Below are 17,962 nucleotides of genomic sequence, written 5' to 3' on the forward strand. Positions count from 1 at the left end.
AACCACTGCACCTTTTTTTCTGAATCAGTATATTCTGGAAACTTGAGATTGGACAAAACACACGGTGATATTGTGTTCATTGTTGAAATGTCTGCTATATTCCTGGTATTTGAGTGGTCACTGTACCGGAAATCTTTGCTGCAAGCTAGCATTGTTAACACAGATACCTGAAGAACACAGATTTGAGAGGATAAAATAAAACTTTACCAAGTTGAACATTGGATGTTTTGATGCCCTAAATTGAAAGTTGTGGTTGCTTAAACCATTGTGTAACTATATAGCTATCAATTTCACATGTGAATAATGTGTTTTTGGGGATAAATGTTTTCTAATTAGCTAGCGAGTGAGCTAAATAACTACCTAGTCAGACAATGTCTGTCAAGAGCATTGAAGTATGGGTTTAATTGTTGACTTGAGATAACAAATTACACAAGTTGCTTACTAACTTACCATATACTAACAGAGGTATTTGCAGAAACAGAGTGAGAAAGAGAGATATATTAGAGGGAAAGGGGGTAGCCAAGACACTGGCTGATTCTAATGTGTACAGACAGACACTAAACAAGTTAATAGAACTTAGGTCAGTGATTCCCAAAGCTGAGGAGTGTGGATGAAGTGCTTTAAAGTGCTGCTAAGCGGCAGGTCTTCAGGTCATTTACACACACCTCTGTCTGAGTTTCTCACTCTAATTCAATCAAATGTATTTTATGAAGAGACACCTCGCCTAAAACCTCAAAGAGCATGTAGCAAGAAATGTTTCAGTGGCTATGGAAACTCCCTAGTAGGTTAGGAAGAAACCTAGAGGGGAGCAGGACTTTGAAGGTTGGCTAGTCCTCTTCACATTACTCCGTGGGCTTTCAATATTCTGAGGCCTTTTTCCCCCCTATATGTTAGACAACTTCAGTCATACACAATTCCCTCTGCCAACTTTACCTTTTTGAAAAACAAATCTTTAAAATTAAACTTGATATTTTTTTTATTATCAACTTTATATATTAGCGTGTAGCAGTCACACCTTTGTCTGAGTCCCTCTCTGTAGACACATGTCTGAGTTCCTCTCACTTTCTCTCTCTGAAGACACCTCACTTTCTCTCTCTAGAGACACCTCGTTTTCTCTCTCTGAAGACACCTCTGTCTGAGACTCACTTTCTCTCTTTGAAGACACCACACTTTCTCTCTCTAAAGACACCTCTGTCTGAGCCTCACTTTCTCTCTCTAAAGACACCTCACTTTCTCTCTCTGAAGACACCTCACTTTCTCTCTCTGAAGACACCTCACTTTCTCTCTCTGAAGACACCTCACTTTCTCTCTCTGAAGACACCTCACTTTCTCTCTCTGAAGACACCTCACTTTCTCTCTCTGAAGACACCTCACTTTCTCTCTCTGAAGACACCTCACTTTCTCTCTCTGAAGACACCTCACTTTCTCTCTCTGAAGACACCTCACTTTCTCTCTCTGAAGACACCTCACTTTCTCTCTCTGAGCCTCACTTTCTCTCTCTGAGCCTCACTTTCTCTCTCTGTCTGAGTCTCTTTCTGAAGGCCCACACTGAGTAAACACACCTGCAGTCCACTCATTTGAATATTTAATATGTTCCTTACAGCGGGTAACTGGATTATTTTCATTTGGGCTAATGATTAAATATTAAACAAGCGCCAAGCGCAGGTAATTACATGGTTTCGTATTAACACAAGATCCATTAGGATGTAGACCTTCACTCTGAATTCTAATCAATGTGTTGGACGTGGACAGTCTTTCCTCTCTCCGTGTTGGCGTCTGTCTCCTTCCCTGCAGTCTATTTCCTCCCAGAGAAAGTTGTTTGGGAATCGCGGGAAAGACAATGGTCTGCTGGGCGAGGACACAATATGGAGCAACTTAACAGCAGAGGTAGGACAAGGATAAGCAGCATTGTGGGTAATTAGAAGGCGGGGCCCATGGACAGTCAGATTGAGAAAAACGCAGAGAAAAAGATGAAAGAGAAAAAGAGAGAGGGAAAGAAAAAGCAAACCATAGATCTATGGATATGTTGAGAATTGTTTAAATATATATTTATATATGTATGTGTGTGTGTGTGTGTGTGTGTTCGACTCAAAGACGATGGCATTGAGATTAGGTAGCACAGTCACTTGGCTGGAGTCAAGCTAATCTTAAAATATTTATCGGAGCATTGTTTCAAATCAATAACTCATTAACCAAGTATAAAGGAAGTGGCCCGGTTTGTCTAAAATTCTATAGCAGAGCTCCTGGCTGCACATGGCCCAAAGGTCACCTCGGTGACATCTCTGCTAAAGGTCACCTCGGTGACATCTCTGCTACAGCTTTCCGCCGGAATAGGGCTCTTCCGATGAAATGACTTGTAGTCATTAATTGAGACCAGGTGTGTGGGGGGTGCAGCAGGCAGACAGGCTAGTGTTTGTTCCAGTTTGACCTGAGACTACAGAGGGCCTGGGCTGCAGGTAGAGGGAGAGATGGAGGTGTTTGATGGTTGACCTGACTGGAAGATTGGGAGCAATGATCTAAGAGATGCTACAGTACATGGTTATCTCCTCTCCTGACACACACACACACACACACACACACGAGCTGTGTGGGCGAATGGCAACAGAGCCTGGTCATTGACCTTTCGTCCGGCCAGGTGCACACGGTTGATAGGTTAATAAAGTTGTTCCCAGAGCCCCTCCATGTCCTTGGATATGCTAAGCATCACATCCTGGCAACAGCAGGGGTCAAAGTTCATATGAGGCATGTCTGTTTAATGGCCCTGCAGCAAAGTGAGAGGTGGTGGGGTGAAGGTGACACTAAGCGGGGCTTCAGGGCGCAAGCTTTTGGAACAAGGTGGAATACATATATGCTGTGTGTGTGTGCGCGTTTGTAAAAAGGTTGGTGAGTGTGTAGCAATCCTGAGGACAGGATGTATGAGGAAGGCATTGGGAAACAGGACATCTTCTAAACATGGTTCTGGACATGAACACCTCTGGCCTCGGAGGACTGGGACAATAAGGACACCACGGAGAAACCAGGCCTAAATAATGGATGGTACTCAGTCACACACACACACACACACACACACAGTTCATGGCTGCATTACACACACAAACTCAGACACACAAACAAACAAACGCACACACAAAATGACCAGCAAGTAAGCATCTCAACATTCTAAGTGCTGCTAGAACAGAGAGAAGGTTGACCCCTCAGTGACCCCTTACCAACCCCTTAGTGACCTCGTTCAGAAAGCTGTCTAGAAGTGATGTTACCTCAGTGCCGTACAGTCAATTACAAGGCACAATCCACACCCCCAACCAACAACAGAACAGCATGAGCCGGGCCACACAGAAACCCGTCCTATGTGGGTCATCACTGCCGGTCAAGTCCGGTAGCAGGAATGGAATTCGCCAGACTGTAAGTATCTAAGTGTTTAAAAGCAGAAAATAAAACAAGGGGAAAACACAAGGGGAACTGGAGTGCCATTGTTCCCAGAGAGTGATGGTCACACCGAAGGCTGAAAGAGAAAAGAAGTAAAAACTTTTCGATTCAAAGCTCTTCACTTCTCAATCACAAGGATCTCACACTTAAAGAGGTGACACTTGAGAGAGGACTACAGGAGAAAGAAAAGAAAAACACTGCCTGCAATCTGTGCTACTACAGCAAGTAAGCGGAGGGCCTCTCCATCTCGTTTTGTCTCTCTCTTTCTCCCGGTCTCTCGCCATCTCCCTGTGTCTCTATGAACATTTTAAAAAAATGCAACAAAACGAGATGTAACAAAAAGCGAGGCCGCTGAGAAGAAAAAAAAAAGAAAGGAGAGAAAAGTATTCCAGTCATTTACAAAAATAAGTGGCGCATAAAGAAAGGCTCCACTCTCTTTTTTGTCCCCTTGCTCTTTTTCCAGGGGGGTGTTAATCCCGACCAGTCAGCCTTGACTGAAATCTCTGGAAGCTTCTTAAGCCATGAATGTGGTTTTTGTTCCTGCTATTCCTCCGCTTGGCTGACAGAAAATAGGTAACTGGATTAGTGCTAAAATTCAGAGTAAAGTGAACTCCCAAACTTCTATATGGCAAAGTGCTGAGAACACCCCCCCAACTCTCTCCTGCCTCACCCCTCCTCCCATCCCCTCCCTCGCTCTTTATCGTCCAGCCAACATCACTAAACATGGGCCAATGGACTGTGATCTCTAAGAGGGGAGGGGATTAGCCAAGGTTGAGAGGTTACACACTATGAACCAGGGGCTAAGAAGTAAGAACCCTAAAAGCAGTTAAGGACTTATTAGCTAATGTGTGTAAGGAAGCGTATTAATCAACTCCACTCCATCTGGAGGCTGTGTGTGTGTGTGTGTGTGTGTGTGTGTGTGTGACTAAGTGGCTGTATACAGGTGGTCCTGCCCCTCCAGTGGTGGGGGGCACAGTTGGGGACAGGCTGTCAGGGGGTAGCCCACTGCTAATAGAATAGATGAAAACCCCAGCTGAAGAAGCGGGATTTGATCCCCCACCCTGTCTGATTAAGAAGGGTGAGGAAGAAAAACACGTTCAAAAACATCATTGCCCCTCACCCCCCCCCCCCCCACACACACACACACACACACACACACACACCCTTTGCATTTACTATCCTTGTGGGGACTCAATGAAGTATTACCATTATAAATCCTATTTTCGCTAACCCTAACATCAACCCCAAAAACCAAACCTTGATACTTCAGCAACCACTAACCCTGACCCCAATTTAATCTTTACACTAAATATTGCACAACAAGGACCAGTGAAATGTCCTACTAAGAGTAAGTACCCTTGTTCAAGCATCCGTATGGGGGACGTTTCTGTAGTAAAACAAGGTCACACAGGAGACAGCAGAGTTTGTGAGATACGGAAATTGTTCTCCATATGTCCTAAATGGTCTTCATACGGACATAGTTCCCTATATGTCCTAAAGGGTCTTCATAAGGATATAGATCTCCATATGTCCTAAACAGTCTTCATACGGACATAGTTCTCCAAATGTCCTAAATGGTCTTCCTATGGACAGTTCTCCATATGTCCTAAATGGTCTTCATATGTTCTAAAGGGTCCTCATACGAACATACAGTGAACAAAATTATAAACGCAACACTTTTGTTTTTGCCCCCATTTATCATGAGCTGAACTCAAAGATCTAAGACTTTCTCTATGTACACAAAAGGACTATTTCTCTCAAATATTGTTCAAAAAAATCTGTCTAAATCTGTGTTAGTGAGCACTTCTCCTTTGCCGAGATAATCCATCCACCTCAAAGGTGTGGCATATCAAGATGCTGATAAGACAGCATGAATATTGCACAGGTGTGCCTTAGGCTGGCCACAATGAAAGGCCACTCTAAAATGTGCAGATTCACTGTATTGGGGGGTTTCGTGGGGGTCCAAAAACCAGTCAGTATCTGGTGTGACCACCATTTCCCTCACGCAGTGCAACACATCTCCTTCGCATAGAGTTGATAAGGTTGTTGACTGTGGCCTGTGGAATGTTGGCACCACTCCTCTACAAATGGCTGTGCAAAGTTGCTGGATATTGGCCTGGAACACGCTGTCGTATACGCCGATCCAGAGCATCGCAAACATGCTCAATGGGTGACATGTCCGGTGAGTATGCTGGCCATGCAAGAACTGGGATGCTTTCAGTTTCCAGGAATTGTGTACAGATCCTTGCAGCATGGGGCTGTGCATTATCATGCTGCAACATGAGGTGATGGTCGTGGATGAATGGCACAACAATGGGCCTCAGGATCTCGTCACGGTATCTCTGTGCATTAAAAATGCCATCAATAAAATGCACCTGTGTTCGTTGTCCATAACACACGGCTGCCCATACCATAACCCCACCGCCACCATGGGCCACTCGATCCACAACGTTGACATCAGCAAACCGCTCACCCACACAATGCCATCTGCCCTGTACAGTGAAAACCGGGATTCATTCGTGAAGAGCACACCTCTCTCAAGTGCCAGATGCCATCGAATGTGGGCATTTGCGAACTGCAGTCAGGTCGAGACCCTGATGAGGATGACGAGCATGCAGATGAGCTTCCCTGAGACGGTTTCTGATAGTTTGTGCAGAAATTCTTTGGTTATGCAAACCGAATGTTGCAGCAGCTGTCCGGGTGGCTGGTCTCAGACGATCCTGGAGGTGAAGATGCTGGATGTGGAGGTCCTGGGCTGGTGTGGTTAAACGTGGTTTGTGGTCGAGAGGCCGGTTGGATGTACTGCCAAATTCTCTGGGACAGCTTATGGTAGAGAAATTAACATTAAATTCACGGCAACAGCTCTGATGGACATTCCTGCAGTCAGCATGCCAATTGCACGCTCTCAAGAGGACCTTGAATCTCTTCATCTACTGTATCTACCTGCCAAATCCCTCCAGTGTTCCCCAAGCCCATCCACCTGCCCATCCCTCCAGTGTTCCCCAAGCCCATCCACCTGCCCATCCCTCCAGCGTTCCCCAAGCCCATCCACCTGCCCATCCCTCCAGCGTTTCACAAGCCCATCCACCTGCCCATCCCTCCAGTGTTCCCCAAGCCCATCCACCTGCCCATCCCTCCAGTGTTCCCCAAGCCCATCCACCTGCCCATCCCTCCAGTGTTCCACAAGCCCATCCACCTGCCCATCCCTCCAGTGTTCCACAAGCCCATCCACCTGCCCATCCCTCCAGCGTTCCACAAGCCCATCCACCTGCCCATCCCTCCAGCGTTCCACAAGCCCATCCACCTGCCCATCCCTCCAGCGTTCCACAAGCCCATCCACCTGCCCATCCCTCCAGTGTTCCACAAGCCCATCCACCTGCCCATCCCTCCAGTGTTCCACAAGCCCATCCACCTGCCCATCCCTCCAGTGTTCCACAAGCCCATCCACCTCACTTTCCCTCCCTTCAGTCCACACCTGCTTCTGGACATCCTACATATTCTCAACTGTTATTTGAGGGTAAATATTGGTTTCACCATTTGAATAATTTCTATACAAAGTCCCCTATTTTAAGGCACCTCCAGCACTGGGACAGAATATTACAGAATAATGTCTAAGTTAAGAGCTTATTTGGTATCATATCCTTGGATGCAGTAACTGACCTACACTGCTGGTTCTTATTTCCCGCAAATTAAATGGATGTCATTTGGAAATAACTCCGGAGATTGGCCAGACAAGAACGTATCACTATCTGTCCCTGAAAACCAACCCACCTGCCATGGCAATATGTAGGGAGCCATAGTCCTCCCATGGCAGTATGTAGGGAGCCATAGTCCTGCCATGGCAGTATGTAGGGAGCCATAGTCCTGCCATGGCAGTATGTAGGGAGCCATAGTCCTGCCATGGCAGTATGTAGGGAGCCATAGTCCTGCCATGGCAGTATGTAGGGAGCCATAGTCCTGCCATGGCAGTATGTAGGGAGCCATAGTCCTGCCATGGCAGTATGTAGGGAGCCATAGTCCTGCCATGGCAGTATGTAGGGAGCCATAGTCCTGCCATTGCAGTATGTAGGGAGCTATAGTCCTGCCATGGCAGTATGTAGGGAGCCATAGTCCTCCCATGGCAGTATGTAGGGAGCCATAGTCCTCCCATGGCAGTATGTAGGGAGCCATAGTCCTCCCATGGCAGTATGTAGGGAGCCATAGTCCTGCCATGGCAGTATGTAGGGAGCCATAGTCCTGCCATGGCAGTATGTAGGGAGCCATAGCCCTGCCATGGCAATATGTAGGGAGCCATAGTCCTGCCATGGCAATATGTAGGGAGCCATAGTCCTGCCATGGCAGTATGTAGGGAGCCATAGCCCTCCCATGGCAGTATGTAGGGAGCCATAGCCCTGCCACGGCAGTATGTAGGGAGCCATAGCCCTGCCACGGCAGTATGTAGGGAGCCATAGCCCTGCCACGGCAGTATGTAGGGAGCCATAGTCCTGCCATGGCAGTATGTAGGGAGTCATAGTCCTGCCATGGCAGTATGTAGGGAGCCATAGCCCTGCCACGGCAGTATGTAGGGAGCCATAGCCCTGCCATGGCAGTATGCAGGGAGCCATAGTCCTGCCATGGCAGTATGCAGGGAGCCATAGTCTTGTTATGTGATGAAGTCCCATCCAATAGGTTTTGAGGCATTTGCTTGTAGACTGGCAGATAATATATACCTCGAAAATAAAGATGAGTGAGACAGTTCTAGGGGTAGCCATACATGCCCGAACCATCATAACACTCCCCCTACATTTCACAGTTAAGGCAGAATGGTGAGAAACAGTTTCCCTTCGCATCTCCCATAGTGACACACTGGTAAATGTCAAGTTTCCACTCTGGTCACAATACTTTATTTCCAGAACTCAAAAGGGTATTTTATTTATTTTTACAAGACCATCTTGCTTTTAAAGCTAACTACTTGTTTGAACCTGGCATTGTAGCTTTTGTAGTTCTGCAGGTAAAGTCTGCTGCGGATGGAAGTGGCTGACATCTACTCCTACCTCCTGGAGAGGGGTCCTGATCTGTCCAACAATTCATTTTTCAGTCATCCACTGAAGGGTTTTTCTTTGACCTACCAGACCATTTGCAATTGCTGAGCTCATGAGCTCTTTCTTTTAAATTACGTTCCCAGTAGCGGGGTTTTATAAGCATTCTATGGCTCCGGAAATGTTTCTGATGATTTCTGTTTTAATAGCCTCATAATGGCTTCCTAGACTTTTATTGACACTGCTTTGGACACACACCAATTGAAAACTCCAAACGCAAATGCAAAGCCTATAACTGAGACTTGACATTGACAAATCTCTTATGACTGTACAAAAAGATAAAACTGAGAATATATTTATGTCTTTTGTTTCTAAATGGTGAAACCAATATTTTATTCACTTAGGTCATCAAGCAGACAATCATTTCCAGAACTACTTGCAGTAGTGAGTGCAGACACTTCCCTACCCTAATGCAGAAACCCAACCTTAACCCCGAACCCCATGCCTAACCCAGACCCCATGCCTAACCTTAAACCTAACCTTAGCCCAAACACCAAACCTTAACCCCCAGAACTAACCCTGACCTAAACTTAACCCTTAGCTCAGCCCAGATCATGATATGTAATATGATTCAGAACTGGAACTCAACAGACAATATTCCCAGCAAATCTGGACATACTAAGGAGGAGAGAGATTGTCTGAAAGGAATACAACAAACCATACTGTAATCTTGTACATTACATGGTCCATGTTAGGAGTAATCTTGTGTGAATCCATTTTCAAACTCATTCACATAAATGTAATGATTAAATGGCCACTACATATCTTGCTGAATATGGATATTGTACATGGTACTGAGTTTTAAAGCAAAAGTTCTAGACACAAACACAGTCACTGCTGTCCATGCATCCATGCCTTGGCGCGTTCGCCCCTTTCCAACATGTTTAATGCAGGCGCAAGGAAAGCAACTACAGACTAATGTCAAAGTGTGAATAATACCGCATGGCTCCCTACAGAATTGGAAAACCTTGGGTAGGACTGCACTAACGATCTCATGCTGCTAGACTCACAATGTGCATAAGACTCAGGGTAGTAAAGAGAAAGAGCGAGGGGGGGGTAGAGCGAGAGGAGGATGGGAGAAAGAGAGAGGAGAGAGAGAGAGAGAGAGAGAGAGAGAGGAGGGAGGAGGGAGCATTAAAGAGAGAGAGGGAGAGAAAGGAGAGTTAAAGAGAGACAGGTAGAGAGAGGAGAAAGAGTTAAAAAGAGAGAAAGAGGAGAGAGAGTTAAAGAGAGATAGGTAGAGAGAGGAGGCTCCTCATTATCTGGATGGGTTGCTATTTCAGTTGAAATATTTATTAAGATATTAATATGTGCTCTTCCCCTTCATCTGCTCTCTGATGCTATGCTCACACATTGTATCTCTCCCCACTCTGCTCTGACCTCACACACACACACCAACGCAAGCATGCAAACATACAGCAAAGCAGCAAAACACACACACACACGTTTAGGTCACTGTAATGCGGATGTCACTTGTGTTGTACTGTGTGTGTGTGTGTGTGTGTGTCTATGCACACACACACTGTTGTTTCATCCAAACATGTACATGACCTCTGCATAGGTCAGTTATAAAGGCCACATATAAGCATACACATTTCAGAACCGCTGTATTTCAAATAAATTGCTTATTACATCTGTAACTACTGCAGACACAATGATCCATACCAGAGGTACTTTTGGGGAGACTGGGAACATCACCGCAATCAACAATTTAGCAGCCGGTGGTTACGTTAGCCATGCATTCTCAATGGGCCCTGCTGTGGCGCAACGGGTCATTCTGGGCCATGGAGTGCACTCCTCTGAAGGAATGGGAGTCAAGTGGGCGTTGACGTGAAAACAGGAAGTACAGCCGCCGACAAACCTCAAGAGGTCTGACGTGTGATAACTTACTTTTTTCAATACTGTATCGGTGTTTCGGTGTTGTGTCAATTAGAAACTTCAGAAAAACGTTTCTTAACTGATATTTTAATCTTCAAGGACACGCGTCGTAACATGAAACACCTGACGCTACACAACAACAGTGATCCAATCGGTCAATTGGTCTGGCGGGAGAGTGCTGCACATGTTCCTTCATTCATTCACCAACACGAATATCTCCTCCTCTATATAATATCTGTGGTCATACTGTAATATCTTCAGGGCAATCTGAGCCAGCGAGCTAATCGGCTAGTGCTAATGAGCACATATTATTGTGCAGGTACTGCCAGAAAAGAGAGTGAGATAGAGAGAGTGGGGGGGGGGGGTGCAGAAGAGGCTGAGAGAAAAGAGACAGTGTTGACAGCTTACACACTGCCCGTCAGTGGCACAAAGCCACCAAGCTCGTCAGAGACAAAAGAGTGACATCTCACACATGCACATACGTGCACACTCACACGCACACTCTGGTGTGACGCTACGAACGTCAACTGAGATGAGACAAAGAGGTTCCTCTCCTTTCATATACCCGGCAGGATAAAACCCCCAACTAACTCTGACCACCCCCAAAGACGGTGTTGTTCAGGCTACTCCCCAGGGCCCGCTGGACATGGAGACAAGAGAGACGAGAGAGATGGGGACGCCTGTCTGCTCCCGTTTCACAGAAGGGCCGAATTTAGGAAGCCATTTCTCATCATGCTGCCATGTTTGTTCTGATCACGGTTCTATTCCTCTCTTCCGTCTGGGCAGATGAAGGTGGCCAAGGTGTGTGTCTCAGTGTGGGTGTCTCAGCGTGTGTGTGTCTGAGTGTGTGTGTGTCTGAGTGTGTGTGTGTCTGAGTGTGTGTGTGTCTGAGTGTGTGTCTCAGTGTGTGTGTCTGAGTGTGTGTGTCTGAGTGTGTGTGTCTGAGTGTGTGTGTCTCAGTGCATGTGTTCAGGATGTGATAATCCCATTGGTGAGCAGTATGAGCCCAGAGAGAAAGAGGGGAACACTAGACGGGTGGGAAAGAGAGGAAGAAAACAGACGAGAAGATGGAGAGAAGAGAGGAAAAGCAGAGAGCCTTGTGGTTAACACTCACACACTGCCAACATACTGGAGGAGCATGGTCAAACATAGCCTGACCACACAGCCTGACCACACAGCCTCCCTCCTCAATCCACAACTTTCACTACATATCTAGCAGTCCTTCAAACTACATCCATCCCACCTCCCTCACCTACACATCTACTAGTCCTCCTTACTCCGTCCATCCATCCCACCTCCCTCTCCAAACATCTACTAGTCCTCCTTACTCCATCCATCCCACCTCCCTCTCCAAACATCTACTAGTCCTCCTTACTCCGTCCATCCATCCATCCCACCTCCCTCTCCAAACATCTACTAGTCCTCCTTACTCCTTCCATCCCAACTGCTTCTCCAAACATCTACTAGTCCTCCTTACCCCATCCATCTCACCTCCCTCATCTACGCATTTACTAGTCCTCCTTACTCCATCCATCCCACCTCCCTCTCCAAACATCTACTAGTCCTCCTTACTCCATCCATCCCACCTCCCTCTCCAAACATCTACTAGTCCTCCTTACTCCATCCATCCCACCTCCCTCTCCAAACATCTACTAGTCCTCCTTACTCCGTCCATCCATCCCACCTCCCTCTCCAAACATCTACTAGTCCTCCTTACTCCATCCATCCCACCTCCCTCTCCAAACATCTACTAGCCCTCCTTACTCCGTCCATCCATCCATCCCACCTCCCTCTCCAAACATCTACTAGTCCTCCTTACTCCTTCCATCCCAACTGCTTCTCCAAACATCTACTAGTCCTCCTTACCCCATCCATCTCACCTCCCTCATCTACGCATTTACTAGTCCTCCTTACTCCATCCATCCCACCTCCCTCTCCAAACATCTACTAGTCCTCCTTACTCCATCCATCCCACCTCCCTCTCCAAACATCTACTAGTCCTCCTTACTCCATCCATCCCACCTCCCTCTCCAAACATCTACTAGTCCTCCTTACTCCGTCCATCCATCCCACCTCCCTCTCCAAACATCTACTAGTCCTCCTTACTCCATCCATCCCACCTCCCTCTCCAAACATCTACTAGTCCTCCTTACTCCGTCCATCTCAACTCCCCGTCTCATCTTTTATATCTGTTTTGTATTCTTTTCTCCTCGTCTCCCTGCACTGACCCGTATCGGAATCAGTTCAGTCTCTCCCTCCTTCTGGGGGTTGCGGTACTTCTCATAGAAGTCCCTCTTCTTCTTGCTCTCCCGGTCGTCCTTGCGCTCTCTCTTTTGGGCGGGTTCATCCGAGGCCTCGGGGGAGGGCAGAGGGATGGGCTTGGCCTGCTCCAGGTGGTTCTGGTTGGGGTTGAGGACCATCACACCGTAGCCCTCCTGGAAGACAAACCACACAGCTGTTAGACAGCACCGATCACATCTACACTTGTGTTTCTGAATGTGTGTGTCTGTGTGTGTGCGCGTGTCTCATCTGCACCAGGGGGGAGGAGAACAGACAGACAGGCAGGCATGGCAGCAGTCAGAGCAGCAGAACGATTAGAGTCAGGATTAGAACCACTGACAGAACCACTGACAGAGGTCTCAGCCAGTGAATAGCATTTAGTGACTCGAAAAAGGCCACATGTCACTTACTTTCAAACTTAATCGATCCCTCCATCACTCAACTCAAGTGTTAGGGGCAGATGCATAAATGTGTGTGTGTGTGTATATGTGTGTGTGTGTTTATATTAATTGTTTTAGAAACTCACCATAACATTTTTTAAATAGGAACAGGGACAAAGCTATTAATGTATTGGTAATAACATTGGAAATTGAGGAATAAAAATGTTTCATGAAAATGAACAATTTGAAACTCTTAAAATTGAAATATGCTGTAAAACTAAGATAACATTAAAAAAAGGGAAAGAAAAAAATGCTTGTGAAATGTTCTGAATCTATTGTGATTGGAGAAAGTCTTCACAAGGTCAAAGTGACTTCTTCAACTCCGAAGCCATTTTTAATTAAGTGTGTTTATTATCCTAAGCACCCTGAAACTAAGGCAGGAAACGGATGGATTCCTGTTCCACTCTGGCTGCGCTTCACACACACTCCCTTGGTGCACGCGCACCCGCACGCGCGCACACACGCACACACGCGCGCACGCGCGCACACACACACACACACACACACACACACACACACACACACACACACACACACACACACACACACACACACACACACACACACACACACACACACACACACACACACACACACACACACACACACACACACACACACACACACACACACACAGATCAATCCCAAGCAGTGTAGGCGTTAGCGGTAAAATGACGTCTCCGATTCCTCCCCGAGTCACCTTCCATCACACACTCAGTCTACCCGGCAGCACATCTCCTTTTTAATAAGTGTTAACACAACGTGTGTGTCCCTCATGTGCCCATCGACATCAAACCTGCTCCACACCCACTGCCTTTAGCACCTGGTGTGTTGACAACAGCAAAATGACACGTTCACACGTTGCCAGATAATGAAATGATTCGTATTCTCACTCCTCTCCATCCGACGCATTTAAGCCCCTTACTCTTCTCCTTTGGGCTCATTATAATCAAACTTTCAGTCTTCAACTAATTAGACAAATTCGAACAAACTGCGGAATTGCAAGTTATTTCAGAAACATTTATATAATTACTTCATATCAGAAGTGACAGTATTACTTTATTGTGTTTCAGGTCATAACTATTTAACTAAATCTCTTACACCAACAATTGTACACAAAAATTCCTAGGAAAATCTGAATAAAAAAAAAAACTCAATTCAGAACATTTAGTTTTTTAAATCAGCTTTTAAGAAACTGGCGAAATAGAATATTAAGCATGAATTCTTTAAATAACTTACCACCAGGATATTTCGCAAAATTATACTAATCAGATTATAATGTCTGCATTGTTCTCCAAGAAAAATAAGCACATTACCAAATGATGGAGAGAGACACGATCCCAGATAAATTACTCCCACCTGTCCAATACAACAACTAACACATCAGCAGTGAAAAACACAAACAGTGTTTGTTCATTCATAACTTTGCAATCCTATAAAATCCATTGGTCTAAATGTTGAATATTTTCAACTTGTTCTTATAGAACCTAATCATTTGAAGGGCATGGTTATTTCTTTAGCTGGAGGAGTATCTCTGGCCCTCGGGGAGCTTCCCTCCCGGGTCAGTGGTGTACATACGGAGCGAAACAGAACCTGCACCACCTGGGCTGGAAGTGGAGCAGGGAGACGGAGCTTGCTTTCATTCTCCTCTTTTGGGCATACTAGCTATCTGCTGCGGGAGGCAAGACACAGAGACGGGGCCAGGTTCTGTTGAACGGGCTCGGAACAGACCTGGGGCTGTCTTTGTTGGCACAGCCTGCATGGACGAGTTCACACGGACAGGACAAGCGGAAATGGCGAGCAGAGGAAGATGGGAGAAGGGAAGAGGAGGAGAGGTCCGCTCCAGCTTTGTGCCACTGCCCACTAGTGGCAGGCTGGAAAACTGACTGGCAACATTGTTCCCTCTTCCCATGCTAAGGAATACTACAGAGATAGAATGGGAGGGGTAGACCAATGCAGAGAAGGAGAGAGAAAGGGGTAGAGAGATTAAAACAAAGACAGACATGGAGGAGAAGGAAAGCCACAGAAAAAGATAGAAACTGAAAAAACCTACGAAGTGTTCAGTCATAAAGCCACACACAACCACCCCCCCATCCTTCAAACTATCCTTCCATCCATATATCAAGCCAACCATCCCACCCACCCCAAACCTCCCCGCCATCTCTGTCTCAGATCCTGGCTAACAAAAGAGTGTAGCATTAATAAGTTAACACTGCTAGACCTACTTAGCTAATGGTGGCCAAGCCTTACCGCTGACCAGTCACCCTGAAGGACATCACAGTGAAGGTTATCGGTGGCCCAGGCTTCTCAGTCCACGGCTTCACATGGACCGAGGAAGGTCTGAGTGGTGTCAGGGAAGGGGTCAGGGAGGGTATCAGGTTGGCGTCAGGGTAGGGTCAGGTTGGCGTCAGGGTGGCGTCAGGGTAGGGTCAGGTTGGTATCAGGGTGGGGTCAGGTTGGCGTCAGGGTGGCGTCAGGGTAGGGTCAGGTTGGTATCAGGGTAGGGTCAGGTTGGTATCAGGTTGGTATCAGGGTGGCGTCAGGGTGGCGTCAGGGTGGTGTCAGGGTGGCGTCAGGGTGGCATCAGGGTGGCGTCAGGGTGGTGTCAGGGAGGGAAGGAGCCTTTTCCGATTTGTGCCGCAGGTGGACAGGAGAGAGTACAGATGCAAGGGGGAACACCTTGATTTATTCAATAATTTATTTATGATCAAGATTCAAGTATTTGATGTGAATGACTGTAAATACAAGGTCTTTTTTTGCAAGAAAAAGAAAAAAGAAAACACATGATTGCATAAGAATCTATTACAAATAGTTTGTCATATAAATAGAAAAACTGATGCTGAAAAAACAAAATATGGTCAGAATTGTCTCAATTGCCTGCATTCAGAGAAAAAATAAACTCTCAAGCTTTGTGAGGATACTGATGTGAGGTCAGTGTGCCATTATGATCCGCTAACACACACACTGGCCTTCCCATGCCCCTGCGAGCCCTGTGCCACCACCACACAGAGCCCTGGACCAGAGGGCAGCGGTCAGAGGGGTCACCACATCTCGCCCGGGGGGGACGGGACGGGACGGGACACTCTTTAGTACTCCTTCGCTGGCCTGTCCAAGACCAGCCGACTCCCCCCCAGATCGCACAACAATGGCAGCAGCTCAGGAAGCCCTGCCCTGCCCTGCCCTGCTCTGCCCTGCCCTGCCCTGCTCTGCCCTGCTCTGCCCTGCCCTGCCCTGCTCTGCCCTGCTCTGCCCTGCTCTGCCCTGCCCTGCCCTGCTCTGCCCTGCCCTGCCCTGCCCTGCTCTGCCCTGCTCTGCTCTGCCCTGCCCTGCCCTGCTCTGCCCTGCTCTGCTCTGCCCTGCTCTGCCCTGCCCTGCTCTGCCCTGCTCTGCCCTGCCCTGCCCTGCCCTGCCCTGCTCTGCCCTGCCCTGCCCTGCTCTGCCCTGCCCTGCCCTGCTCTGCCCTGCCCTGCCCTGCCCTGCCCTGCTCTGCCCTGCCCTGCTCTGCCCTGCTCTGCCCTGCTCTGCCCTCCACGCCCCAGACGCAGGGCTCTGACTCGGCCCGACATCTCACACAAGCATCCTGTTACACGCTGTGGTCGTCCCCGATCAAATCACCTCCCTCAAAATGCCGAGATACACGGAGATCAAACGCAACATGGAAGCGCCGCCTCAGCGTGAAATGGCGACCATTCATTTTTCCAGAGTATTTGTGGACCTTCCATTGGTTCATATAAGGAGCACTCTGTGATGAAGTTGTATGGGTAGTAAGAGGCCTGTCCTGGTTCATGAGACTGTAGAACGCTAATGAATCATTGTCTGCCTTCTCAGAGGCGCTGGATAAAGAAGAAGGACAGAAAATAGGCTAAGCCGTTCCTTTATCACAACGCTAGCTTAATGTTTCCAGTAGGGCTTTTATGAAATTAAATGTGTCTAATGCATGTGAGCGGAAAGAGGTGGTTGGATTGGTTTGTTTGTTTGTTTGTGTGTGTGTTTGTGTGTGAGGTCCATGCGTGTCCGGAGCTCTAGGAGGCTTTGATTTTACAGCTCTCGTTTAGCGAGCATGGTTTTGGGTGAAAAGCATCGGCAATGCACAGGTAAAATATCGGTCTGGGGGCAATGTCGCAGGTGAGGTGTGTAAAGGAACATATACAGTACTGTGAATGCGTTGAGTAGATGCGTATACATGTGTATTCAAGGCGTTAGTACAGATTTTATGGACCTGTATTCCTCATGAAGTACCGTGCTCCTCGATGTGCCAGCATGCACTACAGCATCGGTTATGGAGGGCACTAGCCTTTCTTCTTAGTGGGAGGTTGTTCTTGTGTTGGTCAGCTGACTCTCCCCATTTGAACACAGCCCTCGGCAATACTTCCGCGTCCCTGCGATAGGTCTCCTGTGATTGGCTGTCCCGACCTGTCAGACAGAGGGCAAAGGTGCACTCTGTGTTGTCCAACCAATCAGGAGGCGGGAGGGAGCCGGCGGAACGACGTATCAGAAGGCTACACTGCGGTGTTAGACACCAAGGCCGACGGTAAAAAGACCAACTTGGAAAGTGAACGCTGGGACAACAACGCACGTCACATCCAGACACTCGCTCACAATTCATAAACGCTAATGCGTTGCCACGTTAGCAAACAGCTACGTTTCCGAAACGATTTCCATAGATTATTTCTTCTTTTCTTTTTTCTTTTTCTATTTTTAAAAGCAGTTGACCTAAATGAGATCCAGGCAGTAAACAACGGAGGCCCAGCAGCATGGAGACATAAAGAAACCCGGGGAGCCTTAGATCTGGGAGAGGTCCACAGAGAACCTGCTGGTGCTACTGCTGGTGGAGTATGTGGGAATGGACCTACAGTCATG

General features: G+C 47.3%; 1 protein-coding gene across 1 annotated transcript in view; it reads right to left on the reverse strand.

Annotated features, from left to right (window-relative positions):
• Nucleotides 1-17,962, reverse strand: part of fam172a (family with sequence similarity 172 member A) — a 183,466-nt gene that overhangs the window by 96,697 nt on the left and 68,807 nt on the right. The window contains exon 7 of the mRNA XM_010897606.4: nucleotides 12,611-12,817. Coding sequence (XP_010895908.2) covers nucleotides 12,611-12,817 — 207 coding nt within the window. The remainder of the gene's footprint in view (nucleotides 1-12,610; nucleotides 12,818-17,962) is intronic.

The sequence above is a fragment of the Esox lucius genome, chromosome 13 (genome assembly GCF_011004845.1).
Source record: "Esox lucius isolate fEsoLuc1 chromosome 13, fEsoLuc1.pri, whole genome shotgun sequence".
Lineage (NCBI taxonomy): Eukaryota > Metazoa > Chordata > Actinopteri > Esociformes > Esocidae > Esox > Esox lucius.